This window comes from Apteryx mantelli, chromosome 26 (assembly GCF_036417845.1).
Source record: "Apteryx mantelli isolate bAptMan1 chromosome 26, bAptMan1.hap1, whole genome shotgun sequence".
NCBI lineage: Eukaryota > Metazoa > Chordata > Aves > Apterygiformes > Apterygidae > Apteryx > Apteryx mantelli.
In genome coordinates this window covers 9,875,874-9,897,641 of record NC_090003.1, presented here as the reverse complement: position 1 = coordinate 9,897,641, position 21,768 = coordinate 9,875,874, and the positions used below count along the sequence as shown (strand labels likewise).

At 60.2% G+C, this 21,768-nt stretch overlaps 1 protein-coding gene across 5 annotated transcripts; it reads right to left on the bottom strand.

Annotated features, from left to right (window-relative positions):
* Positions 1-487: 487 nt before the first annotated feature.
* On the bottom strand, positions 488-20,165 carry ATP13A2 (ATPase cation transporting 13A2). Of its 5 annotated transcripts, none has more exons than XM_067311232.1 (29): positions 20,086-20,165; positions 13,194-13,267; positions 12,565-12,732; positions 12,050-12,108; positions 11,518-11,632; positions 11,337-11,416; positions 10,580-10,657; positions 9,934-10,003; positions 9,355-9,489; positions 9,025-9,091; positions 8,603-8,734; positions 8,200-8,367; positions 7,995-8,105; positions 7,844-7,890; positions 7,510-7,698; positions 7,216-7,422; positions 6,883-6,996; positions 6,519-6,675; positions 6,087-6,207; positions 5,796-5,920; positions 4,910-5,070; positions 4,390-4,500; positions 4,014-4,093; positions 3,620-3,772; positions 3,179-3,275; positions 2,509-2,732; positions 2,102-2,253; positions 1,827-1,999; positions 488-1,636 (listed from the first exon to the last, which is right to left on the bottom strand). In XM_067311232.1, exons 1-29 carry the CDS (start codon positions 20,126-20,128, stop codon positions 1,466-1,468), a joined length of 3,582 nt encoding a protein of 1,193 aa, XP_067167333.1. In that variant the 5' UTR covers positions 20,129-20,165; the 3' UTR covers positions 488-1,465. The 5 variants fall into 5 exon arrangements, with proteins under 5 accessions (XP_067167333.1, XP_067167334.1, XP_067167337.1 ...); XM_067311233.1 differs by having other exon boundaries at positions 11,518-11,629; XM_067311236.1 differs by lacking the exon at positions 20,086-20,165 and adding an exon at positions 14,589-14,673.
* Positions 20,166-21,768: the final 1,603 nt, after the last annotated feature.

Sequence of the window (21,768 nt, the reverse complement as noted above, 5' to 3'; positions counted from 1 at the left end):
CTTGTGCCTCATTTCCTGACCTAATCCCTACCTCCAGGAGGGCAGAGAGGCACCGCTAGCGCTTCGAGGGGCTTGGGCTTCCCAAGGCCCCGTGCCCCGCTGCGGGCTGAGCCACCTGAGCCCACGCAAATACCAACCTTCGAGCCCAAAACTGCGCTCGGAGAGGGCCAAAACCGGCACCAACTCTCCGCTTTCTCCCTTTCGCGTTTGCTCCCACCTGCGGAGCGCGAAGCCAAAAACCCCTTTTCCCTCCGGGACCTGGGCCTTTCCCGTTTCCAAACATTACATCCCCATCTACTGGCTTTGCCGCAGAAAAATCCAGGGGCAAAGGGTCGGATCCGGCACGTGGGCTAAAACACAGGTCCGGAAGCAGCCTGGGGGTTAGCTACCCCCTGCTCTCCTGTTCTTCACCCGCCTCCCGGGAACATCGACGCCGTCCTGCCCAAGGGAGAGCAATCCTCCCGCGCTGAGCAGCACCAGAAAGCCATTGAGAAAATAGTGGCAATTTATTAGACACACTCACGACAGCACCGTATGGAAATCGAAAGCTGCGCGCCACTCTCCCGACCGCGCTTACACCTCCACGCGTTGCAAAGGCATCCAAAAAATAGAGATTTAGGCTTCTTTAGTGCTACAAAGCTCCTGTCGGACAGCCGGACGGATGCCGCAGAAGCATCGCCAGCGTGTCCAAGCAGAGCTACGGTTCTAGCTGCTCCGACGAACCGAAGGACAAAAACACACATACATCCACACGCACGCACTCTCACTTCAATTCGGCATTAAATACTCTCGAGCCCCCTCCGTGGAGGGGGGCGGTAAGTGGTCGGGTTTGGGTTCGAGGTGCATCGTTCGCGGCGTGCCAGCAAGCTGGGAACGGGGCGGTTTGTAAACAGTTCCTACACATCCAGGGCAGCCCACCGGGAGGAAGGCGGAGGCGACGTGTTCACAGTGAGCAGAGCCATGAGGCCAGAGCAGGAGCCGACGCCATCAGCAGAAAACAGACCTTCTTCTCGGTGGCTTTGACCAGCCAGGAGAGCGCGGGGCAGGAGGGCAAAAAGAGCCGAGCTGGTTTCTCCTCCTCTTCTGGACCCCTTCTCCCTGGTTTGCTTCCCAGCAGGCTTGGGCAGACCAGCCCGAGCGCCTTCCACGGCCTCCTTCGCGGCCAGAGCTCGATCCGACACGGCTGTGGGATCGGCCGTGGGTTTTGCGGAGCTCGTGGCTTCACGGCTGCGGTGCTGAGGGCCTCCCCACAGGGAAGACGAGCTGCGCAGCCGGTCCTTAGCTACCTGCTGCATCCCTTGCCCAGGACACACATCTCTGTTTGGGTCACAACGGAGCCAGGCAGCAGGGTGCAGATGCCCGCAGCCAACCTTATTACCAGGATAAATAAACAAAGGAGAGCAGCCGAGGGCAGAGCTTGCCTGCAGAGCAGGGAGGAGGGAGGCCCGGCGCGCGCTGCCCACGGCTATCTCATGGCGATGGACATCTTGGGCGTAGCGAAGAGCGGTTCGTTAAGGGGTGGCCAGGATGGCTGCTGCTGGCTCAGCTCCTTCTCCAGCCTCTTGAAAAGCTTCTTGGACACCTTCTTCCGGCGCAGCTTGCGGAGGCAGCGAAGCAGGCCATGGTCCAGGGCGGTCTGCAGCAAAGCCAAGGGGAGAATGGGTTTTCAAGGAGGCCACGGGCCCCGAGGGAGGCAACTTGGGATGAGGGGTTGGTTGGGAAGGCCCAAAAGGACAGCACGTGCAAAGGGCCGATTTGCACAACGCGCGGCCCTTGCGAGCCCAAAACACCTGCAGCCACAGCACCTACCCCAGGCCCAGCCCTACCTCCAGCATGAAGGCCACGAAGAAGTTGAGCATGGCGATTCCTAGCAGCAGCAGCTTGAAATTCAAGTCGTTGATGCCCTGCAGCTGCAGCAGGGTTTTGGGGAAACCCAGCGGGTACAGGGTCAACCATACCATGAGGCCGAAGAGGCCGATGAGGACAAGCAAGAACAGCACTGAGGGCGAGAGGGAAGACGGTTGAGAACGAAGGCTTGACAGCTCCCCTTGCCCACTTGGGGAAGGGCAGGCACGGCCTCCCTGGCCGGCCCCGTCCTCACCGTTGGTGTAGAGCGGCTCCCGAAAGGGGTGCCCCTTGGACATGGCGACTGCCAGGATGAGATACTGGAAGCCCGTGATGCAGAACAGGACCGTGTTCTCGTAGTTGGGCAGGTTCTGGGGAGCCGTCACTGTGCTGTTCAGCGGCACATACCTGGGCCAGGGGGAAAAAAGGCAGGGAATCAGACCGGAGCCTGAACTGTGAGGACAGAGCAGCAGGCAAGGAGAGGGTCTGAACATCAAGCAACCCCCTTCCTCCATAAGCACATGGCAGATGTTCATTGCAAGGTGGTTCAGCACCTCCTTGAAGCCAGGCGGCGTTGGCCAGAGTGAAGGACAAACACCAGGACACGGGATTTGTTTCAATCCTCCACACTGTTCCCATCACCTGGACCGCCAGGTCTCTTACCAGTTCTGCGAGATGGTGATGAAGTAGCTGAGGACTTGCACAGTGATGAGCAGAGCCGTCTGGAGGAGCAGGCTGCCCAGCACGAGGACGCTTATCAGCGCCCCTTGGGGACGCTCCACTCCCAGCTCCTTGGCAGGCCCCGTCCGACCCATCAGCACCGCCATGGTGGTGGTGATGATCAGGTCGAAAAAGAGGAACTGGAAGTCGCTCAGGTTGGTGTTGATCTGGGAGGGAAAAACCACCCTCATTCAGCCACGAGGACCCGCGAGGGGCTAAGATCACAGCTTCAAACCCAGCCAAGAGAAGGTGACAAGGAACAGCTTGGCTGGGAAACACCCTAAGGCATCTCTGAGCATTTTAGGTATTTGGGAAACCGTGGCACAGCTCAGCTGCTTGGGGAGATCAGCGTGACATTGCAGAGCTCAGATACATCTCACTAAAACCCCTACAACGTGAAGCAAAGCTTTCCGAGCAGGATCATTCCCCTGCTGTCTCCATTCTCCCCTCCACCTTCCCCTTCACCTCAGTTGGGCTGTTTCACTGCTGCTCCATCGGAAAAGCAACCTGTAGCAATGTGCCTCCCTTGTCGGGGCAGGGACTGACAGTGCCCAGCTCCACCGGAACGGCTCTCCCCCTTGACCCGTCTCCTCCCCGACGCAGACACACTCACCGTGTAGAGCAGCAGCACGGACACAAACTGCACCAAGCTGTACAGGGCCATGTACTTAAATACCCCGAAGGAGGTGACCAGCGAGCACCTGCCCTCCCTGGAGAGGGAAAGAAAGAGACTTATCTACCAGCTCGGGGACACGAAGCCCTTTCTGCAAGGAAACACGTCCCTGAGAGGGGACGGAGGCACTAACGCTGCTGAGAAAATTCCCCTGGATTTTGTCCCCCATCCCCAAAGAAGCACCCAAACTCCTGAAGGCCATGGCTTGACCACGGGGACACTTGGGGACATCCCATTTGGCTCTGCCGCAGCACCAGGCAACCCCGATACGGGCAGAGTAAGGAAGAAGGTCTTTGCATCCACCTGTGTCAGCAGGGAGCCAGCGAGCAGCCGGAAAGGGAGGAGGAAAGGGATGTGTGGAGCCGGGCCCCAGCAGCTCACCGGATGACCGTGGGCACGCACTCGATGTTGGCGATGCGGGAGGTGAACGGCGACGCCACGGAGGCCTCCGCCTCCGAGAGCGAGATCCCCACGTCGGCCGCTTTCAGGGCCCCGCAGTCGTTGGCGCCGTCGCCGCACATCCCCACGCAGTAGCTGCAGCGGAAAGGGAACGATCGGCAACACCGGGACGGGGTAAATCCTGGGGGTTTTGGAGCCCTCAGGTCGCACCCACACGCATGCCACAACCCCCAGATTTGGGAAAGGGCAAGATTTGATTTCAGAGCTGCCAACAACCCTGGAAAAAGCAAGCCTCTGGCACGCAAGAGACTTCTCCAGGGACAGGTCTGGCCCTTGCCCTCCTCCGTGCCCCATGTCGCAGGGCCTGGGAACTTACTTGAGCTCTTGGAGGCTGCACACCAGCTGTGTCTTCTGCTCAGGCGACATGCGAGCAAAAATGGTTGCTCGGATGAGGATCTGCAAGGAGGGAAAGACTTTGCGTTGGCACCACAGCTCAGGAACGCATCCCACGGCCCAGCAGCCAGCGCTTGGAGCACAATAATCCACAGCTCCCAGGAGGAGCCTGGCTATTTTGCCCTTGAGCTGCTTCTGCCATTAGCAGGACAGAGGACATCTCCTCGCAGCAGGGAGACAAACACAAAGCACTTCGTTTCGGAGCTGCGAGGCTGCAGCGGAGAAGCCCAAGGCCCAGATGAGGCCAACCGGCTGGTCTTCCCGCTAGGGACTTCCCCGGACGACGGGGACGGACTCACCTTCGGCAGCAGGTCGGTGAAGTGCTCGCAAACCACAGCGAAGGACTTGCCGTTCAGCGCAAAGTGGCAGGGCTGCCGCTGGAGGAAGTAGCTGTCCTGCTGGTACAGGCCCTGCAAACGGAGACAACCCATCAGGGGGGAAGCGACGCCCCCTCGGCAGCGGGGCGAGCAGGGCTTTGCCCCTCATCCGCATCTCTGCTGAGCAGCTGACTGATGGGAACAGCTCGAGCCAGCGTCCTCAGCCCGCGGTGAACGGGAGGCAAAGCAACTTCCCTTAAACTTCCAGTTCTGGCAAATAAAATCTAGATTCTTTGAATGAAAAGCTTGTTTTAGTGACGGCTGTACTGGTGTCTTGGTCCTGTATCCTCCACGTGACCAAGCCTGGAGCAGGCACCAAGCTCTGCAAGGAGCGTGGGGCAGGCTTCATCCAACGAGGGCTCCTGGAGCAGCTCTGAGCTCGGTCCCACGAGGGGACCCGCGGTCTTCACGCAAACCCCCTAAACGTCCCCCGCGGACTCACCTCCGGCTGCTCTTCGCCCTGCGAGTGTTCGGCGAGGATGAACTTCAGAGCGGCGGGTTTGTCGTGGGTGGGCGGGGAAGCGTTGACAAAGATCACCCGCTCTTTCGGCTCCACCATGCGGCAGCTCTTGGCGACGTTCACGGCTGTCAGCATGTTATCTCCTGGCAGGAAGAGGCAGCGGCGCTGAGTAACTGAGGGCAGCATTTGCCACCCTGGCTAGCAGGGTCTCCCATGGCTCTCGATGTCTGCAGGCCAGGAAGAGCAGCCCAGACCTCTCATATCCCCTCTTGCAGCCCTTTGCAGCCCCGCGGAGGGGCAATTTGCTTCCCCACCAGAGGATTTTGGAGGAGAGGAGCTTATTTCCGCCCCAATGAAGGCAGCAGCTTCCTCCCCATAAACCTGGCAGCCACTGCTTGCCTTGCTACACGCCACCCTAAGTTGACTTCTGCACGCCCCCGTGAGCTGTGCAAATCAGCGTGTTCACAAGACGTTAACATTCGAGCCATCAGCGGTGAAAGAGCGGAGTTGTGCCGTTTCAGCCACCCGCACCAGGTCCAAGAGTTAGCGCTCTGTCCATGAAAGTACACGTGTTTTGACCGAGCAGCAGACTACATCTCTCCGCACCCTGCCTGCTGCCAAACAGGTCCGTTTATCCACCTGCAGCCCAGGCCAAAAGGGACACAGCGGTGCAAAAAAGGAGCAGGGATGCACAGAAAACGGGATGCAGGAGTCTTTGCTGTCCCAAGCAGTCCCAGCTGCTTTGGGCTACCGGCTTCCGGTGGAGAAACACTTCATCCCTTGCATAACGTGAGGGATTCTCCTCCACGTCCGATCTCTTCCCCCAGATCCGGTGCCCCCCTTCCCCTCCGCGCGGCACGGATGGTACCTGTCACCATAACGGGGCGGATGTTGGCGTTTCTCAGCAGGTGAATCACGGGCGCAGTCTCCGGCTTGAGCACATTTTTCATGACGAGGAACCCGAGGAAGGTCAGGCTGCTCTCTACAGAGTCCCTGTTGGGAAACAACTGTCAGTGCCCTAAACTGGACCTCCTACAAGCCAGGAAGATCAGCCAAAATTAATCCTTGACTCATTGAAGCTGGGACCATCTCACAAAAGCAGGCAAGGAAAGAAAGGAGCGAGCAAGATCGAAATGGAGAGAAAATGGTTCATGCCAACCTCGTCAGCTGCAGGGCCTCCTCAAAGGTCATCGCAGCGCTCAGAGCTTTGCAAGCCAGACCCAAGACGCGGAAACCATCCGTCGTGTAATGTCGCAGCATCTGGGAGAAATCCACGGGCACTGCCAGCCGCAAGGGAGAATCGAGGTCAAAACAGCTCCCTAACGAGCATGGGATGCCGAGCCGCCTGCCAGCTAATCCGTTTGCGCTGCTTTAGCCCAAAGCACCCACGAGGACCCAGCGAGGGAAGTCGCAGCGCCGGTTTCCCACCTCATGGCTGCTAACATGGACTCCCATCCTCTCCCCATGTCCTGGCTCCTATTTTCCCCCCCTAAATGGCTGCAGCCGATTCACACCAAAGCCCTGTCGCTCCATCCAGCCTGGTTTGAGGATCAGCGACGTGCAGCGGGCAGTTGCCCTCCCCAGCACGTACCTGTTTCCTTCCTGCAAAGGCTGGCCACCATCTCCGGCGCCCCTTTGACGTACACTTCTGTAGAGGCCTTGCCAGGCAGCTTCGCCAGGACGCTCATCCTCTGCAAGGAGGAGGAGAAGGGGAACCGCCGGAGGATGCCCACGGGCACCTGGTGCTTCTGGGGAGGAAAGGGAGCGGCTGGGTGTCAGGGTCTGGCAGGAATACCTGCCTCCAGGATGTACAGCCACTCTGGGATCTGCCAGGGCAGAGCAGAGCATCCCTTGGGGATGCAACTGAAGTTGGGGAACGGCACGAGAGCGCAGAACGGCTGACTCCAGGACCACGTACCCTCCTCACCACACCAGTCTGGCCCCCCCGGACCCACCGTGTCTCGCGGCTGTTCTTCCATGGGCGGAGGTTTCATCACGGCCAAGACCTTCGTCCCAAACTGCTGAAAGATGGGCGGCTCGGCTTCGTCCTCCTCCAGCATCTCCAGGTGCTGCAACCAAGGCAGCTGCTGAGAAGGCAAAGCCCCGCTCTGCAAGCCCCCAATGCCAGCCCCTCCACGGCAGCACACCTTAGCCCATGCGTGGTTTTAAGGTCCCCCTCTCCTCTCCTGGGGGTTACCACCCTTCTGCTGAGATGGCAGAGCACGTGTGCCACCCCCTGCTTTCCTGACAGACAAAACTTCACCCGCCGCCGTCCCTTCCCTCCTTACCCAGCCGGTGGACTCCACCATCTTGAGGTCCACGGGGTCTCCGATGGGCTGCGTCCGCAGCAGCGAGACGGTGTGGCAGGCGGCCAGCGAGTAGAGCAGGGGGCCGTCGGGCAGGCAGCGGGGTTCGTGGACGATGGGCAAGAAATGGCCGTTTTCCAGTGGGACAACGCCCCAGACGTCCAGGCCCTCCTCCGTGAGGGTTCCCGTCTGCGGGGAGAGGAGAGGGCGGCGGGTCGAGGCCAACCTCCGAGCTGGTGGCCGCCGTCCCCCGTAGTGGCGCTGCCCGAGACTCACCTTGTCGAAGCAAACCAGGCGGATCTTCCCGCACAGGTTGATACGGGGAGGGCTGATGCAGAAGATGCCCTGTTTCTTCAGCCTGTTCTGGGCGTAGATGGTGCCCACCGTCATGGCAGCCGGCAGAGCCGGGGGCACGATCACGGTGACCAGGTCGAGGGCACGGACGATGATTTGCCCCACAGGAACCTGCCACGTGGGACAACAAAGGAGAGACAGGGCAGTGTAAGCTGGGTGGGCACCCCAACATCTCCTACCCATCTCTATTGGCGTTGGCTGACGGGCCCAGCACCAGCTCCAGCGCACAAGGACTCACCAGCTCTAGTAACTGTACCTGGTTTTTAATCAGGATCAGGATGCTGTACAGCGTGCCAATAAAAGCTGTGCCAGAGAAAAAACAAGCTCCGTTACAAGAAGAAGCAGGGGGATTCAACTATTAAGAGGAATTTGGCTGCTCCTGGCAACTCCTCCGCGCTCGGGCGTACCCAGGACGGCGAGGAACAGCACAAACTTCATGGCATCCTTGTAGAACTTGAAGCTCACGGGCTTGGGGTAGAGGATGGAGCTGATGAGGTCCCCCTTGGCCGTGCAAAACCCTGTGGGAGAGGAGCGGCAGGTCTGCGTGCGTGCCCGCGGGCAGCCCTTTGAAGGACATGGCTAACGGCAGGCTTTCCCCCTCCACGCCGTTACCTGTGCGGGTCACCACAGCGAGCACCTCTTTGCCCACGTACGACTTGGCTTGGATGACCTGCGTCCCGCAGAACAACGTGTGCCGCTTGTGCTCCTCGGGGGAGTAGATGGTGCTGGCCGCCTGGCTGCCCGCCGGGAGAGGCGTTTTCATCACCGGCACGCTCTCTCCTGCGGGAGAAACCCACGGCGGTGAGGACCATCGTGTAGGAAGGTTTATAACCCCCGGGGCATCAGGATCCAACCAGCCTGTCCAGCGGCCTCTGTGCGGGAGCGGGTGAACACAAGGATGGGAAGGGGCTGCCTTAGGGCCTATCAAGACACGAGCCTTGACCTCTTCCCCCAAATCCCCAGCGAAAGCCGGGGCTGCGGACACAGGCAGCCTGCCGGGTCCCGGCTCTCTCACCTGTTAACATGCTTTCGTTGACCATGCACTCGCCCGTCAGCAGCGCGGCGTCACAGGGGACCAGCATCCCGTCGGAGGGGAGGCTGATGCAATCGCCGGGCACCAGGTCCACGGAGCTCACCACCGCCTCCTCTGGAAAAAGCGCGGCGCGCTCAGACACGCGGCCCCAGCACCTTCCCAAACGACTTAACCTAGTCCGAAGGCCCAAAGCAGGGAGTCCTCCACCCTTCGGTCTGTTCAGCAGCTTGTGTGATGGGGCATAAAACCAACCGTTCGACTGAAGTCCAACAGATGCAGACGGGGTGCTGCCTGCTGCGCTGCTACCAAACTCAGCGAGGCAGCTTCCCAACTGGCCTCCCTGCTCCCACGAGTTGGAAAACCCAGGCATGCTGTGGCCACCTGATCACAGGCATCGCGCTCACCTCCGCTGGGGCGGCGGACTCGGACACCGACCGACATCTTCGCCATGTTCTGCAGCGTGGCACTTTGCTGCGGGGAAGCGAGCAGTCAGCAGCCACCCAAGGGAAGGGAAATCTGCTCAAGAAGCGCAGCAAAGCCCCCACGAGAGTCAGCCCTCGAGCGCACCAGGCTAGGGATGGGGTGTGGAGGACGAGGAAACCTGCAGGATCGCCCCACGGTTCCTGCATCTCACCCAGGGCTCTCTCCCCGGGCCCCCAAGGTGGGCTGGGATTTGCTAAGGCTTCCCCTCCATTTCCCCTAGTCTCTGCCCTCCTCTGGGGCCTGCCACCAACCTTCCTCGTCTCGTAGAGGGACAGCCCTAAGGAAATGGTGGAAATGAGGAAGATGCAGGCAGCGTAGTAGTAGTAGGCATCGCAGACCCACAGCACGATGCTGAACACTTGGAAGATGTAGAAGGGATTGAGCACCTGCAGGAGAACAAGCAAAGAGAGCAGGTTTTGGGGAGGAGAGCTTCCTCCAGGCCGTTGTGAGACCTCAAGGCTCCACGGGAAATAACAGCTTATGCAGAGAAGCTGGTCCTTCCTTGGGGTTGGGGATGGACTAGCTGCCTTCTCCAGCCTCCCTGGCTTTGCCTATGGTCAGGACTCCTGCGGATGCTCAGCCATCTCTGTAACCAACCAGGGATGCTCCTGTCTGAGCTAAGAGGCAGGACGGGTCCTCACCACACCTGCATCAGCTCTGCCTCCTCCGATCTCCTCTCCTAAAGTCTTCTTCTCACTGCCAGCGAGGAACAACCCCTGAACTTAACACACTCGCAGTGAGACGAGACACGGAGGGCACAAAGCAGGGGAAGGCTTTGCCTGGGGACAACCTGCTCTTCCGAACCACCGCTCAACCCCACAGGTGCGCACCTCCTCCACCAAGAGCCTCGGGTAGGACTTCACTGGCACCTCGATGAGGTTCGGTCCATAGATTTTCCTTCTGCGGAGGGGAGAGAAAAGCCAAGGGGAAGCAAACACATGGCAGAGAAAAGCTGCATTTCCAAACTGAGGGCCACCACGCTGCCAGATCTCCACGGGAGCCCCAGTTAGACGAAGAGCCAGGCAAGGGCAGTCCAGGACACTTCAGCACCACCTACCTCTTTAAACCACTTCACTGCTGCTACTAAAACCCTTTTCTCCCTCTCTCCAGCACCTTTGGCTCACAAGGAGGTCTAACAGCCCCCCAGTGCAAGGTCCCCTGGGTGCTGGGTTCAAGTCTCCAACCCACACAGCACTGGGAGCCCCAGGATTTGTGCATGGGCCCTTGGTACAGAAAGCCAGCTGCTACGACAGCTGTAAGTCACCAGCTGGCTGGGGAGCAGATGGGTGGGAGAGTGGTCCTATGATCTCTGGGCATCGCTTGGAAAGGTCACAGATTAACTCCATGGAGTTAACACTGCCAGGGAATTTGATTACTGTAATAAAAGCAGGGGTTTTTTAAATTTTTTTTCTAAGTATAGTGAAGATTTAAGGTCTGTAATGCCCTCTGTAGCAGGTCCCCCTGCTACATCCCTACCTGGTGTTGTGGTCTTGCTGGTCAAGCCCCGCCTGGGAGAGATGGAGATCTGCACAGGTCCAGCCTTCATCCAAGACGCTGGAAAACCAGAGGGGCAAGGAAATGAGAAGAAATGGAGTTAAAATCAGCCAGGAGCCCAAGCCAACATACAGAGAAGGTGGAACAGCCAGCACGTCCAAGTCCTTGGTGACAAAAACCCCTTAGGGAAGGGAAGGGAAGGCATCTTGTTCCTCGGCCTGCAGCCCAGCTCCCAGGCGCCAAGGCTGGAAGCAGGAACAAAGGGAGCCCAGTTCAGAGATCCGCAAGTGGCACAGCCCGCGGGGCACAAGCCAGCATCCGGATGAGCCGGCCGGGGCAACTGCCAAAGCACTTCGCTCTGTTTCCTCTCCCTGTGGAGGCAGGCCTGGCTCCCCAACTCACGGCCCCAGGGATGGGGGACTCCCAGACCTCCATCCATCACGGCACTTGGGTTGCGAGAAGCGCGACTTAGCCTTGCAGGAGGGACGCCCAGCTTTGGAGCAGCACCCACGCCCAGCAAGACGAGGCATTTCAGACCGACCTTCTCATGGCTTAGAGCTTGGGCATCCCAAACGCTGCATGCCAGCGGGCAGGGCACCAAAGCGTACCCAGCATCCCCACCCCATAAAGAAAGCAGGGCACCTAAAGCGTTGATCTGGCAGTGCCCAAGGGCTCTGGCAATTTGGGGGGCTCAGGGGCCGAGGACAGCAGCAGACAGACATGCGGACCCTGGAAGTACCTGACTTTGCAGTATGCCTGTCGCCTCTCGATCCAGACGTAGCGCAAGCCCTCAAAGACGTAGTACCGCAAGATGTTCTTCTGAGCAGAACAAGATCGAGAGAAGAGGGTTGATGGTGTACTCCCGGCCGTGCTACGGGAGGGAATTCAGGGGCGGAGGTGGGAAGGGTTGCTAGCGTTACCTCTTCTTTCTCATGAAGCCGGATGGTGTCCCGGCTCTCCTCCTCATCCGACATGCCGATGGCGATGCTGGTTCTCTGGTCCTCCAGCCGGGCCCCCGGGTGATGCTCCAGGCTGCTTAGGATGGAAAATCAAGACCTCATCCCTCCGAACCCGCCAGCGCCGCCCGCAAACACAGCCCACCTCCGTCAGGGTGGCAAAATCACAGCTTGCTTGGGGAGGGGGAAACGTGGGTTAAAAGGATCGGGAGAGATCAGCTCTGCTCTGAGCCCTGGAGCAAATCCAAACGCAGCCCAGAGCAAGCTCAGGGCTGAGTTCGGATCTCGCCGAGTCAAACGCTTGGGCACCACTTGCAAGCGAGGCTGCGCAGCAAAAGCCCGAAGCGGCTGCTCCAAAGGGCCGTCGCTGGAGGTCTGCGACCTCCGTGTGACGCAGGCTCCTGCCCGCTGGTTTCGCCGTGGTTCGAGCTACTGCGAGAAGGTTGTCGGGGTCACCTCCGCCCTGGCACGAAGGGCGCGCGCAAGCCCGGCTCACCTGCCGTCGCCCAGCGCCTCCGTGCGCACGCGGGTGGTGAAGCACTGTCCAAAGCGGTCCTGCAACACACGCACAGGTCGCTGCGGCCTCCGAGCACGGACACCCCAGCGGGAAATCGCGATCTCCCCGCGTGAACGTCCCAGCATCTCTGGCCACATCTCCCTCCTTAAAACGGGGTCGCATCCTGCCCTGCTCAGGCACTGCCGGTAGAGAGGTCCGGGCTGCCCAGCTGCGGTTCAGGGACAAAAAATACGGAAAAACAAAGCCAGGACAGCTGCCATGGAAGGGCAAAGCGCAATCTGCTTCCAGGATTTTGCCTGGGAACAACTTGGCTCCGGGGTACCAACCCAACGTTTACTTCACCAACCAAACACATCAACTTTACAGCTGGGAACGCAGGGAAACGAGCAGTTAAGTAACATGCCCAAGGCCCTTCAGGAAATCTGTGGCAGAGGTGGACCTCCAAGCTGGGCCCCGGCTCTCCCGGATCCCACTCCGGCTGCCCACGGACTTACTCTGATGATGACCCAGTCGGCCTGGCCAAGCGCGCACGGCTTGCACTTCGCCCGCACCTCCAGGCTTGGCTTCCAGTGGAAGATGAGGAGCAGGAGCCCCGCGGTCAGCACGGAGAACGCGTGGCACAGGACCACCCGCCACGTCCTGGTCTGGTAGCCGGTGACCTCCTGCAAGGAAATCCCACCGCGCGGGGTGGCTCCAAGCCTGGACCCGACCCCTTCGCGCGGACTGTGATTCGCTGCGTTTCCCTGCTCGCTTGCTGGAGCGATATCCGTCCCGGCCAGACTTGAGAGAGGACTCAGACTTGAGATTAGCTCATCCCACCTTTACAGGGGTGTCGTTTTACTTAAAAAAATAAAATAAACTGAAATAAGATCATCAAGTGTCCAACCCTTCCTGATGGAAGCCCTACTCCCTAAGCCTCCTGGCACGAGGGGGGTGGATTTAACCCCGGGTAAATACCAGCCAAGCTGCCTTGGGGAATCCATCTCACCGAGGACATCTCCGTGTCCCTGTCCGGGGAAAGCTCCCCAGGAAACCACTACCTCGTGCCCATCACCTGCTTTTGCAGGTAATATACGGTTCTTTCCGCCAAGCCGGTCCCAGCGCATCCGGCTCCCGTACGTACCATGCAGGCTCTGTCGGAGCCCGGCTGCAGCGTCCCGTACCCCAGCGGCTGGTTACCCAGCAGTCTGCTGCTATCTGCAAAGCCAAAGAGGAGAAAATCCATGTTAGCCGACGGGACAGAGTTAATCCACAGTTTCGGCAAAGCCCGGGAGAGGCAGGCCGGCTCGGCTTGGGGGCAGGCGGGTCACATCCCGGTGCTGGCAAGATGCGTGACGCCCTTAGGAGCATTGGCACCGGCAACTTCAGGAGCTGCCAAATCCTAACCTGCTCCTAATCGCTCCTAGTGCCGATGCAGATGCAATCAGCTCGCAGCCGGGTCCGGAGCGTGGTAAAGCACAGCACCAGCCTGGATTGCTCCGGGGGAAATGCAGACCGGCTACGCCGCAGGGATCCGACCGGGCTGCAGATGAGCTCGGCGATTGCACAGGGATGAAGAGGAGGCAGCTGGTGCCGGGAGGGAAACCTGATCTGCAGCGGAGTGGCTCGAGGCAGCGCCCGCGCCGCTCCTGGAAATCCGGCTGCAGCCGCGCCAGGGGGCAATTTCAGGGGCGCCCGAGCGCTCCCCGGCCGCCCTCCCGCCAGCGCCCGCCGCACGTGACCGTCACGCGGCCGCCGAGGGAGCCCGGGGACAAAAGCTGGCACAAGCAGCGGCTTAGGGCAGGGGGAAGGGAGCGGAGCTGGGGCAGAGCCAGCTCGACCGTGCCGAGAGCTTTGGAGCCGCTTTTGCTCCGCGTGCTTGTCCCGGCCTCGCGCACCCGGCCCGGCTGCTTGGCGACGGCCACAAAATGCATTTTTTTCCCCCGTTTCTACCTTGCAATCTAACCCGAACGCAGATCGGCGCCTCCGGCCGGCAGCTGGCCAGCATCGAGCTCGCCTGCAATTTTCGCAGGTCTCCGTAGGGACGTAAAGCAGTCAGGATGCCTACTTATTCCCCCCCGCCAAAATCCACTCCGGATTAAAAGCCGCAGCCGAATCCCAGCGCCAATTCTCGCCCTGCAGCCGGCGGCTCGTTTCCCAGCGTGGCCGCGCTCGGACCAGCTGGCTGATCGGAGTTAACGATTTCCACGCCGTGCAAAAGCACGCGCGGGCACGGAGCCACCCGTCTGTGGCTGGAAAAGCCACCCCAACCAGATTCCAGCTGTTCCCGGCAGCCCGACGAGCCTCTTCTGACCCTGGAAGCTCGTCTGACTTTAACCTTTCCCAGAAAAAGCAGATTTCTCTGAGGACACGGCGGCGATCACTTCGAGCGGCTCCGTCTCCTGTGGCCCCTTCGATCCGGTATCAGCGCCGTGAATCCCGCCCGGCCCCGTATCCCTGTTTTTTCTCACCTCCTGCTCCCATCCCCGCTGCTTCCCGGGAACCGCGCTCGAGCAAGGGCTTCGCCGGCGCCTCTCACCTGACTCGGCTGACGCAAGCCGAGCTGCTCCGGGTCGCCGCGGCCGTCATCGCCTGCCCGAAAGCGGCCGCGTCCGGGAAGCATCCGGCGCCGGGGCGAGGGGAGGGCAGAGCGCCGCGAAGCTGCGCTACCGGTTTGCGGCGCGCCGGCCGCACCTCGTCTGCAAACAAGAGCCGGGCGCATCCCTCCCCCGGGCCCCAAACCGGCGTTTCGCAGCGGGGACAGCGCGGGCGGCGAGCCCCGGCAAGCCACCGCTCCTCGCCGGGCTGCCGAAAGGGCTCAACGCCACCGGGAGCGGCGGCAAATTTAGCCGGGTGGGAAGAGGTCGAGCGCTTCGAGCGCAGAGATGCGACTCGAGCGGGCAAGCGGCCGGCGAGCCGAATGCATCAGCCAGGGGCGCAAATGCAGCAGGGGGACAACGAACCCGCCGGCGCCGGGTTTGCACGGCCAAAGTCCCCGGGGAATGGTCTTTCCCATCCCTGCCAGGGGAAAGCGGGAGAAAACGGTGCTCAGGATGCCCTGACCTCTAGTGCACATCTTGCAGGAGAGCTGGAAACCGCGACGGCGCAGCCTCGACGCGGAGCAAGACCAGCGACGGGTTAACTCGGCGCCAGGCTGGACGAGATCTCGTCGCTCCTCCCGCTCCTCGCATCGAGCCAACACAAACTCAATACGCGCAGGCTAATCCCTGGAGAGGCGATTTCCTGCCCGCAGCTTGCCCGGATCAAACACATATTTCCAGGCAATCTGGTCCTACCCAGACACGGTATCAGCAACCGTGGGAGCGCAGACAGGAAAGCCCCGAGGCCGGAAAAAACACGGGGAAGAAAGAGGCTTTGCAGCCAAAGGTAGGAGACCGGGACTTGGAAGACGGAGACTCGGCCATTGCTGGTCACCCCGGGCAAATCGCCTGCTCTCATGGCTCTGTTTTTCCTTTTGCAAACCTTGGAGATGGATAAAAAAATATATAATAAAGTCCTTGCAGGTGGCAAGCACCTTCCTCCTAGCAGCCCCATCCACCTCAAACACTGCTTCGCTGGGGTCACGCTCCTCTCCCGGCCTCTCATCCCGATTTCCGTGCGCTGAGCACTAACAGCCTCTGAATTAGCTGGGATTAGAGCATCTCCTGCCTCTCGTTACTGCCGCCGGAGCCGGCGTCTCCCTTTCTGGGGCTGGCTGCGTTTGGGTGCCCAGGAGCCTGGGCTCAGCGCAGCATCGCCTGGCTCCCCGAACTAACCGGGGTGCAACGCGCGCCCTGGACGAGGTTTGACCCGCCGACCCTGCCGCAGCAGCGAGCCCGAACGGATACACGGGCCAACAGCATCTGTCGGAGGAGCCCTGCGGAAAAGCGCCTCCCTTTCCTGCCGCAGGGCACTTCCCCTCTCGCCTCCGCGCTGACCGTGCCGGGCTGCCACCGGCAAACTCTTCCACGCGGGTCCCTGCTGGAAACGCATATTTCAAAGGGAATGGCAATGGGAAAAATTGGGCACGCTGCCCAATTTCCGTGCACCCTGGTGCAAGAAACACTGCTGAAGCGCGGCAGCCTGGGGACCCGCTTGCAAAGAGCGGCTTCGGGGCTTCCCTAGGCTCGATGCCTGCGTGCACCCAACGCGCTGCTGCGGTTCCCAGTGTCTCCTTCCCTTGCCGTGGGAATTACAGTCGGGTTGGGTTGGAGGACTTTGACCTTGCCCTGGATGCCTTTTCCCCCCTCGCCGGCTCAGGCAAAGCCGCAGGAGGGCTGGGCAGGGACACAGCGAGATAGGAGCCGCTCCGCAACGCCGTGGGGCGAGGGATTTTGGAGCGGCCCCGAAGCACGTGCACGGCACCCACCGCCCCCAGATGACGGGTTTTTCCATTAAAACGCAATATGCGCCTCCGCCTTCCCACAAGAGAGAAGCTGAGCAACTAAAGGGACTCGAAGGGGTTTGCAGCTCTCTGTCCGCTATTGCAACGGAAGAGATCCAGGCTCCACTCCCAGCTCTCACACGAGTTTCCTGCTGGCACGTCAAGCCCGTCCGAAGCAGCCAGCGCAGCAGGGGGATGCTCAGCACCCAGCAACACAAGCGCTGCACCCAGCTCCCTCTCCCTGGAAAGCAGCTGCGAGCATCTCTTCCGCCTCCAAAAATCTGGGGCCGATCTACACCCCGAGGAGGCACGGCCGGCTCCTTTACACCGGCTGCAAACACCGCTGCCGATTGAGAGCGCGCTTACCTGACCTCATGTTATAGCCACTCCTGGCGCGAGAAACCCTCCTGCCTAAAAGCCTCCTTTCGCTTTGCCGAGCGGATTCGCTACGCCCGTCGGGCTGGAAAAGCGTCAGGGTCTTTCGTAACCTTAAAAACCACCCAAGTCTCCGCAACGGCCCCAAGCAGCAAAACCGAAAGGGACGTTTTGCTCCGAGCGCCCCGTGCACTTGCGGATCCCCGGAAGGTGCTGTAGCCGCCGCTGTCAGAGTGTGATATGTGCTAAGTGAGAAACAGCCTTGGGAACATCTGTGGGAACATCCTACATCCTGTGGTGGGGGCATGTACCCCGCCTGAGATAAGGGAGTTGAGCTAGCGAAGCGGCAGTGTTAGTTTACATAGCCTAATATGGTGATGGCGATGTCACGCAACTGTGAAATATAGCACGACCTCGAAAGTTGTAAAATATATGCGTGACCTGAGGGTCACCACTCACAATGCAGAGGGCTGAAGAAGACCCCCTAGCAACAGCCGGCGCAACCGCAGAAGTTACAGGAAGTGCCCCGTATACCCGGGACTGGAATCGCATATAAGGAGACTGTGAGGGGGGGATTGCGCACGCCGTTGGTGGAGCAGGAGACTCCCCGGCCGCCCAGCGCTGTTTTGCTTACTTGTAACTTGCTCAATTATTTTATAAATTGGAATTTATGCAACCCGGCCCGAGTGGTTGTCAATTTGTCGCGTTTACCTATAACAAGAGCAACCTGCTTTGGCGCAGCACCGCGTGTCGAATCAGCCCCCGCGACCTACCTTAACTTTGCAGAAAAGCAAAAGTACAAATCGAGGGAACGGCGGCCAGACCCACCTCCTGCCCCAGAGTCTGGCAGTGCAATAAGGGGTGACACAGCCAGGCCGTGCTGGCACATTGCAGCCCTCACCCCTCATCTCCGTCACCCCCCGACTCTGCAGACCTGGGGTGAGGGGGACAGAGACCCCCTGTGCGCCACCCCAGCTCCTCCCATTGCAAACCGCGCCAGAAGAGGGAGAGCAAAGCAAAGCACCCCTCCACACCGCACAAGCAATCCCCCTTTCCTGCAAAACCCATCTCGTGAGCGCGGTTAGGGGAGGGCAGTGCAACCCCAGGGTGTGCACGATGCAAACCCCAGAGGCAGTGCACAGTGCAAGCCCCGGAGGCCGTGCACAGTACAATCCTGGGAACACGCACAGTTCAAGCCCCGGGGGCTGTACACAATGCAACACCGAGGAAATGCACAGTGCAAGCCCAGGGTGTGCACAATCCAAGCCATAGAGGTCGTACGCAATGCAACGCTGGGGAAATGCACAGTGCAATCCTGGGGATGTGCACAGTGCAAGCCCCAGAGGCCGTACACAGTGCAACACCGGGGAAATGCACAGTGCAAGCCCAGGCCGTGCACAATGCAACACTGAGGACATGCACAGTGCAACCCTGGGGACGTGCACAGTGCAAGCCCAGGCCGTGCACAATGCAACACTGAGGACATGCAAAGTGCAACCCTGGGGACATGCACAGTGCAAGCCCAGGCCGTGCACAATGCAACACCGAGGACATGCACAGTGCAACCTCGGGGACGTGCACAGTGCAAGCCCAGGCCGTGCACAATGCAACACCGAGGACATGCACAGTGCAACCTCGGGGACGTGCACAGTGCAAGCCCAGGCCGTGCACAATGCAACACCGAGGACATGCACAGTGCAACCTCGGGGACGTGCACAGTGCAAGCCCAGGCCGTGCACAATGCAACACCGAGGACATGCACAGTGCAACCTCGGGGACGTGCACAGTGCAAGCCCAGGCCGTGCACAATGCAACACTGAGGACATGCAAAGTGCAACCCTGGGGACGTGCACAGTGCAAGCCCAGGCCGTGCACAATGCAACACCGAGGACATGCACAGTGCAACCTCGGGGACGTGCACAGTGCAAGCCCAGGCCGTGCACAATGCAACACCGAGGACATGCACAGTGCAACCTCGGGGACGTGCACAGTGCAAGCCCAGGCCGTGCACAATGCAACACCGAGGACATGCACAGTGCAACCTCGGGGACGTGCACAGTGCAAGCCCAGGCCGTGCACAATGCAACACCGAGGACATGCAAAGTGCAACCCTGGGGACATGCACAGTGCAAGCCCAGGCCGTGCACAATGCAACACCGAGGACATGCACAGTGCAACCCTGGGGACGTGCACAGTGCAAGCCCAGGCCGTGCACAATGCAACACCGAGGACATGCACAGTGCAACCTCGGGGACGTGCACAGTGCAAGCCCAGGCCGTGCACAATGCAACACCGAGGACATGCACAGTGCAACCTTGGGGACGTGCACAGTGCAAGCCCAGGCCGTGCACAATGCAACACCGAGGACATGCACAGTGCAACCTCGGGGACGTGCACAGTGCAAGCCCAGGCCGTGCACAATGCAACACCGAGGACATGCACAGTGCAACCTCGGGGACGTGCACAGTGCAAGCCCAGGCCGTGCACAATGCAACACCGAGGACATGCACAGTGCAACCTCGGGGACGTGCACAGTGCAAGCCCAGGCCGTGCACAATGCAACACCGAGGACATGCACAGTGCAACCTCGGGGACGTGCACAGTGCAAGCCCAGGCCGTGCACAATGCAACACCGAGGACATGCACAGTGCAACCTCGGGGACGTGCACAGTGCAAGCCCAGGCCGTGCACAATGCAACACCGAGGACATGCACAGTGCAACCTCGGGGACGTGCACAGTGCAAGCCCAGGCCGTGCACAATGCAACACCGAGGACATGCAAAGTGCAACCCTGGGGACATGCACAGTGCAAGCCCAGGCCGTGCACAATGCAACACCGAGGACATGCACAGTGCAACCTCGGGGACGTGCACAGTGCAAGCCCAGGCCGTGCACAATGCAACACTGAGGACATGCAAAGTGCAACCTCGGGGACGTGCACAGTGCAAGCCCAGGCCGTGCACAATGCAACACTGAGGACATGCAAAGTGCAACCCTGGGGACATGCACAGTGCAAGCCCAGGCCGTGCACAATGCAACACCGAGGACATGCAAAGTGCAACCTCGGGGACGTGCACAGTGCAAGCCCAGGCCGTGCACAATGCAACACTGAGGACATGCACAGTGCAACCCTAGGGACATGCACAGTGCAACCCTGGGGACAGGTGCACTGCAGCCCCCGGGGACCGCGCACCCCGCAGCCCTGGCGACACGCACCCCACGGCACCTCGGTGCACAGGGCGCCCCCCTCCCTCCCCGCCCCCCGGGACCCCCTGACCTGAGCTCATGGCGGCCGGACCCGCGCGGCCGCGGACACGCATGGCGGGGCCGGAGCCAGCGCCCCGCGCCACGCAGGGCCGCGCGCGCGGCGGAAGGAGGCGCGCGGGGGCTGCCGGGGCTTGTAGTCCCCCCCCGGCCGTGCGAGGCATTGCAACCGGCCTGCCCGAAAAGGGGCTTTGCAACCCCCCCCTTGCCGCCTTGCAAGGAAACGCGCCGAGCTCGGCTCCAAAAGGGGCTTTGCAACCCCCCAAATCCGCTTGCCACCCCCCAGGTGCCAGCCTGTTGCAACCCCCCCACCCCCTATGGCCCCCTATTTCTGCCCTGCTGGCTGCAAAGCCCCTGCACACTCACGCCGGGGTGGGAAGGGAGCCCCTGCCCTGTTCCTCGCTGCACGACTCCCGCTCCACTACAGCTCCCACATGGAAAGCTCGGATAAAGGGGGATTTTGAAGCCACCAACCCTAAACTTCTTTCCTGGCTCTTTGGGGGCCCCCCCTCGCTGCAAAACTGCTGCCAGAAATAGCCAACACCTGGGAGAGGGCTGCTGCTGCTGGCAATCAGCCTTCCCAGGCAGCTCCTGTGCTTTGGGCCACATACTGGGGACACCTGGGACAAGGACAGCACTGCCAGCACCCACAGCTGGGTGCCAGCAGCAGGCAAAGCAATTGCTCTCCCTGCTGCACACATGGCACAAGGGAGCGTGGGTCGCTCTGGCAGGAAAGGAACTGAAGGAAATGTTTTCTTTGGAGACGCCTTGGGTGTGTACTTTGCTCCCTTCCGAAGCAGATGTCCGTGCCTTAATTAACAGCCGGGTTATCGGAACAGCCACATGGAGAAAGATTTCGATCAGCTCAGCCCTTGGAGCAACAGCCAAACTAGCCGGAGGTGAATGTCTCCAGTTCCTCCTCATCCCCCTGCCCTTTCCATTGCCTCTGTAGTTCAGCAACCGAATTACAGCACATATAAATAAACGATGCAAAACCCGGAGTTGGGCATCGGGTTCAAAAACACGGGGCTAAGGGGAACGGCGTGCTTGGAGAGCAAAGCGAACTGCAGTGCATTTCTCCCAAGTCAAGGTTCAGGGCTGAGGTCTCCACATCGGGGTGAATCCAACACAGAGAGGGTTTTTTTCCCCCTAACGGGCACAGCCCTAAGACTGCAAACAGCCGCTTGGAGCAACATCCTGGAGTGAACGGCCCTCACGGCATCGCAAGCTGGACAAATCCAGAGCTTAAAACCACTTGCGCTACAGCAGAGGAAAGAGAAAGCTTCAGCATTGCATTTCACAGTCTGGATTCATCTTACCTACTGCAGGACTTGAAAAATAAGCTTCTCAGCAGGGAAGCATCAAAATCCCTCTTCCCAGGGGGAATTCCCACTGCAACTGCACTGCAGTAGGGATCCCCAGCAGGGATGCAAGGACCTTACCAGTGGCGGCTGCTGGTCCCAGCAGTGTTTTGCCATGTGCCTGCACCCTCAGAGCACCAGGGCCTTGCTTTGCTCCCTGGCAAGCACCCAGGCTAGAAGAGATTTCAGAGCAGGGCGACATTCCTCCCATACCTCCTTTCCTAACCAGTTCCATCATTTTCTTCTTGCTAATCACCTCAGTGCCTTTTGCTTTACAGGCCTCTCTGCACACCTGTATTCCCTTTAACTGGCTTGTTAACCCTGGGGTTTAGCAC